This window comes from Daucus carota, chromosome 2, assembly GCF_001625215.2.
Source record: "Daucus carota subsp. sativus chromosome 2, DH1 v3.0, whole genome shotgun sequence".
Classification (NCBI taxonomy): domain Eukaryota; kingdom Viridiplantae; phylum Streptophyta; class Magnoliopsida; order Apiales; family Apiaceae; genus Daucus; species Daucus carota.
The window spans coordinates 46,739,163-46,745,295 of record NC_030382.2 but is presented as its reverse complement, the minus strand read 5'-3'; the positions used below and the strand labels follow the sequence as shown (position 1 = coordinate 46,745,295).

Here is a 6,133-nt window from a genome sequence, read left to right as displayed (position 1 = left end):
TTTATAGTCATGATGGTTAAGACACACTGTTTATCATTTAGTTTATCTGCTGGTTGAGTTAGCTCTCATTTTACCCTTTGTATTTCAGCCCCCCTAACTCACAGTCCTGGTTCCGCCACTGGCAATTTGCAGTAGGGATGTGCGTGGTGCGGTTTGGTGCGGTTTGCACCTAAAACCGCAACCGGAACCACATAAGTGCGGTTTCTAAAATTTAAAACCGAAACCAAACCAAGTATCATTGGTGCGGTTCGGTTTTAAATATATGCAGTTCGGTTCTCAAACCATGAACTTTTTATGTTGTAGGCCAAGAGATATTAGTTTGTGTTAGAAAATAGCATGCATCACAAGAAGATTTTATGACATGGTTATTTACAAATTACTGTGACACTAACTGCAACAAGCAAACCTTAGGATGCAGGTTCCATGCTGAAACATTGTGTGCACATTAGGAGGAGTCAGGAGACACTGGTCTAGCTTTCTGGTCTCTGCTCAGTGTCTTATACATAGCTAATTAGGCACTAGGAGACACTGGCCCAAATAGAATCACTGGGCACTGGACAGTGGACAGGGCAGTTTACCAAAACTCACATAGCTAATTATATATTATAATTATACATATAATTTATATATTATTTTAAATATATAAAATAAATAATTAAATAAATATAAATATTATTGCGGTTTGGTTCGGTTTGTATTCGGTTTTAAAAAATTCCAAAACCAAAACCAAAACCAAAGTATCGGTGCGGTTTTTATTCGGTTCGGTTTTTATTCGGTGCGGTTTTATTCGGTGCGGTTTCATGCGGTTTTTGCGGTTTTCGATTCGGTTTCGGTTCTCGGTTCGGTTTCAGCTCATCCCTAATTTGCAGGTTGATAAAAATGAAATGTTTATACTGTCATGACATTGAATACGACGGTAACAAACACAGGATTCTTGCCGTACCATCATGCATATAGATTACAGATTTAGTGGATAATATTTATTCAACAATAAACACAGTGGTTGATACTTGATAATCAAATTAACTGCCGTTGACAGATGTATGGCAGGAAGCTGATTCAGCTAATTATAAGAGTGAAGAAACAAAGATATTTTCATCATTTATAGATGAGAGCGACTTGGGTTATCCAAGATTTTAAACATGTGGTATTTGTTTTTCTCCTTATCTCCGTTCTCTTCATGGACTAGCTTGCCTCACCTTTCAACATTTATTCCTTATTCTGCAATCTGCATTATCCTCGAAATTATCTAAAATAATAATTGTTATTATTTTTATTTATTTGTTGTGATTTTCATTTTAATATAAAGAAGATGGTAAACTTAAAGTTTTTATAGTGAAGATTTTATACTATAGTTCATATGTTCCATTTCATTTTAACTTTCTCATAAGTACTTTATGCTGTTAAAAATGAATTTAAACAGAATAATTTCCTCATTAAGTCTACAGTAAACAAACAGAACTCGAACTTTAAATTGATATAAAGAAAATACTAAATTTATATTAAATTTGACTATTTTACATTTAAAGGCATACTTCTGTCATGTATTTAAATTTACGTAGACGTGTGATATATTCCTATAACGATTTTTTTATGGCGTGCACACAATTGTCACTAACTCTCAGTTTTTGATTGGTGGGTGGTTAATAAATGTTAATGGCCCTCTACATTCACATTAATTTCACCAATAAACATTTTCATAAGAGTTGGTGCTTATTGTGTGCTTTTGGGCACATGTTAGAAAGATCGTTCCTATAATACTCCCTCCATCCCAAATTAGATGAGCCTTTTGCTCATTTCACACATATTAAGTAGTATTAAATGGTTGTTTCTTTTTCCATCTTTACCATATTTATTATGTTGACTTCTTTTATACTCCATCCGTCCCACAATACATGTCACTTTGACTTTTTTCATGTAATTTGAGGTGCAAATAAAACATATGTCTATATATTATTTTTCAAATTTTCTTTTTCTGAATAAAAATATGGATGTTATACTTTTATTCAGAAAAAATAAATTTGAAAAATAATGTATAGAAGTATGTTTTATTTGCACATCAAATTACGTGCAAAATGTCAAAGTGACATGTGGGGACGGAGGGAGTATATGAGCTAGTGGTACATTGGAAATGATAAATAAGAGAGGGTAGGATGAAACATTGTTGATAAATATGCATTCAATAGTGAGAGGTTCAACTATTTTGGGATAAAAAAATTTCTCAAAAAGGTCAACTAATTTGGGATGGAAGGAGTACGAAAGAGCGCAAAATGCAAACCATATCAGCTAATCAATGCATACTGGATAAGGCTCGGCCGCACGGAGGTCGATCATAAATGTGTCCATCTGTAGACTGTAAACTAGTACTAGTTCCCTGAAACTAGTACTTGTTCGGTCTCTTAATACTTTCATATTTGTGTTTTATCATGTATTTAACACACACTTTTGATCGTCAAAATTTTTAATTTTGTATTAGTATTAAATATGAAAAGACTTAACCATATTTGTGTTTTATCACGTATGTTAACACACACTTTTGATCGTCAAAATTTTTAATTTTGTATTAGTATTAAATATAAAAAGACTTAACCATATTAAAATGCTCATAAATACGAATTTAACAAAAAGTATAAATTAGTAATTTGTCTCATGTTATGAACATTTCCGACATATCAAAAAGGAAAAAAAAACAAAGGGCACGTGGGATTATAATCGACTGAAATCAGTATCACATCCGTCCCACAGAGTTATATACACACGTGAACTATGATACATTAAGAAAAAAGCGTATTCCGTGAAGAGAAATAAAAAGAGAATGATGAAGGTAGTCGGTGTAGTTAAATTTTTAGGGCTGTTTGGGTGAGATTCAAATAAGTGTTTCTTACTTGAAATAAAAAAGTAAAATTAGAAGTTAGTTAAGGCTTACTCCCTCCGTCCCAGTCAATAGTATACATTGGGGGACGGGGGCGCGACACGGACTTTAATGCTTCAATATAGTATAGTTCTGTAAATTATTTTTAAGATTTTCTTTTTCTGTATAAAAGTATAACATTTATACTTTTATACAAAAAAAGAAAATCTTAAAAATAAGTTATAGAAGTATGTTTTATAAGCGCATTAAAAAGCGTGTCGAGCAGTGAGAAAGAAACATATACAATTGACTGGGACTGAGGGAGTATAAGTGATTAAAGTGTTTGAGAGAAAAATAGAAGTCATGAAACAAAAGTTAGGATTCTTAACTTTTTATAAGTGCTTCTCGATTTTTTACACAAACGGTACAAATAAGTGCTTCTAACTTATAACTCCAAAAACTGAGCTTAAAAGCTCCTCAAACACCCACTTTATATTGTACAATCTTTACTAATTTTGAAAATTATACAATTGAATGGGACGTGCTACGGATGACTATATTTGTTAGACCTCTAACCTCTATAGGTGTGTAAGAAATTTATAAGAAGATTGCATATCATTTATTATCATATTGAACTGATATATTCTCTTTTAACCGTCTAAAATATTAATAACTTATTATTTTTAAATAATATCCAATCAATACAGCTAACTGAAGCACAATATCTTACGGTTTAAACAAATTTTACATAGTATTTTGCAATTCCAATTAAGTCAACCATGATAGACAATCCCACAAGAGATGCGCCAGTAAGACATGAAGGAAACATAAAAAGAAATGAAATGTATAAATAATTATTTATAATAGAATATGAATTTCAATTTATTCGTTCCGAATTTATTCACACCGGCTAACAACATTGGGGGTCCGGGGATAGCTTGCCTATATCAGGCTATATATTCACGTGTAACTTTAGTGTTTATTTTAATTTTGCCAAAGGCAGTGAGTAGTCACTGATTATATAATATATACTCCCTCCGTCCTTTTTAAATTGTCCCGTTTTAATTTTTAACAGTTAAATTGATCAAATTTTAACTGAATTATATGTATATATTTTATACTTGAAAAAATATTTAAAAATTATATCATTGTATAGTACATGCAATTTATTTTAAAATGTTATTTTCACCTTTTTAAAATAATGAAAAACTTTTACATATTATTTGGTCAAAAAATTTTACAGCTAAAAAAGACGAGTTTTTGTAATCATTTCCTTTTTAAGCAGAAAAGCCCGAACCAGATCCGAAAGTCAGGAAAATCTGGTCACCAAATTCAACGTCAATAATTATGCAGACACTATAAATAAATGTGTCTAGAACCAGCTTTCGCCATTGCTGCTGTGGTACTCGCTATACACCAAACACAAGCTCAAAAACAGTAACTATATCATACATAGAAGAAATGGTGATTAAACATGTTGAGAAAGAAGAAGAAGCCCCAATTCATGGAGATATATTAGAAGTTGTGCTATCGCACGTGCCACTCACTGACCTTGTTCTCGCCTCCCACGTGTCCCATTCATGGAACGGCGCCGTGTCGTCATCGCTTCGCTACTACAACCATCCAAAGCCGTGGCTACTCTACCACACGCAAACTTCACGCCCACCGTACGCCACTACCACGCACGCGTATGATCCACGCTCCGACGTTTGGATACGTTTCGAAATGCCGTCAATTAAGTACGTTAATGTTCTCCGTTCATCGTATTCCGATCTTCTCTACATGCTCTCTCCGTGGAGCTTCGCATTTTCTGTAGACTCGCTGCACTTAACGTGGCAGCACGCGCCTCCGCCGTCAGTCTGGAGAACCGATCCGATCGTCGCAGTCGTCGGTCGCCACGTTGTAGTCTCAGGCGGCGCGTGCGGATTAGAGGACGACTTGCACGCGGTTGAAATCTACGACATCGATTCCGGCGCGTGGACTGCTTGCGACTTCATGCCGTCCTTGCTCAGAGACTCCGCCGCATCGACGTGGCTCTCCGTCGCTGTGGACAATCACAAGCTCTTCGTCAGCGAAAAACACTCCGGCACAACTTATGCATTCGATCCGGTGACAACGAATTGGTTCGGACCGTTCGAGATCCGACCCGACCCGAAGATGTTCTACTCCGTAATCGGATACTCAAACAATCGTCTTATCGTGACAGGACTTCTAGGTCAACCGGAAAACGTCGTCGGATTGAAAATATACGAGGTGAATACACAATCATTTAATTGCGAATTAATCGCAGAGATGCCTGCGTGTTTAATCGAGAAAATGAAGCGCGAAGTTTTCGAGATCACATCGATTGGAGTTTGTACGGCGGGAAATTATATGTACATATACAATCCTGGTGAGGTGGGAGAAGTGTTTGTTTGCGAAGTCGTTGACGGCGGTTGTAGGTGGCGGAGTAAACGGAATGCGGCGGCGAATGATCGGAGGAAATTGTATAGGAATGTGTATACTTGTGGTCAAGTGAGTGTGGATGATTTGAACAGAGCCATGAGATTGGAAAATTGGCGGTTTCTAGAGGCTGACTCGGACTGAGTCTACTCGGTCGAGTCTTTTGCAAGTGCCCAGTGGGGCTCACTGCTCATCTGGGTACATTTGAAGCACTCTTCGGTGTTCTGATTAATCGGGATTTCAGTGTTCTTCTTATATAAAGAGTCACTTTTTATATAAATTAAAGTTTTATTTTGATATTGCTGTCCAGGCATTATTGAAGTCTTTGTCTTAAAAAAAAAAGATTATTGAAGTCTTCGAAATATATAAAAATTACCATGTGTTTTGGTATCGATAGCACCTTTCAAGATTGGTTATAATTGTTGGCTAAATTAAATTTATAATTGTTGATTAAATTGGATATGTAACATATTATGTAAAATTATTTAACTGGTAAAACATTGTGTGTATATATTGATTGGCTATAATATAAAAATAATATATTATTAATATTTATATTGTTATAAATAGAATAAATCAGTTTAATATGATAATTATTGATGGGTAATTTTTCTACGTGTTTTTACGTGTTTACAGAGGTTCCACAAATGTAGTCATAGAGGTTCGTTAAAATTATAGTGAAGATGTTAGTTAGATTAGAGTACAACGTTTTGAAAAAATTGATGAAATTTTTTATATTTATTATACCAACTCGATTTTTAGTCAATAACTCTTCTGTGATAGAAGATGTTCTTGCACCTAAATATGTATTCTAAACTATATGATTTGCATGTTTTTTCT

The 6,133-nt window shown here is 34.5% G+C and overlaps 1 protein-coding gene across 1 annotated transcript; it reads left to right on the top strand.

Annotated features, from left to right (window-relative positions):
* The first annotated feature begins 4,164 nt into the window (after positions 1-4,164).
* On the top strand, positions 4,165-5,685 carry LOC108206140 (F-box/kelch-repeat protein At1g23390). The gene has a single exon (XM_017376340.2). It carries the CDS (start codon positions 4,313-4,315, stop codon positions 5,435-5,437), a length of 1,125 nt encoding a protein of 374 aa, XP_017231829.1. The 5' UTR covers positions 4,165-4,312; the 3' UTR covers positions 5,438-5,685.
* The last annotated feature ends 448 nt before the right edge of the window (positions 5,686-6,133 follow it).

Coding starts and splice junctions, on each gene's coding strand:
- LOC108206140 (XM_017376340.2), top strand. CDS start 4,313: ATGGTGATTAAACATGTTGAGAAAGAAGAAGAAGCCCCAATTCATGGA.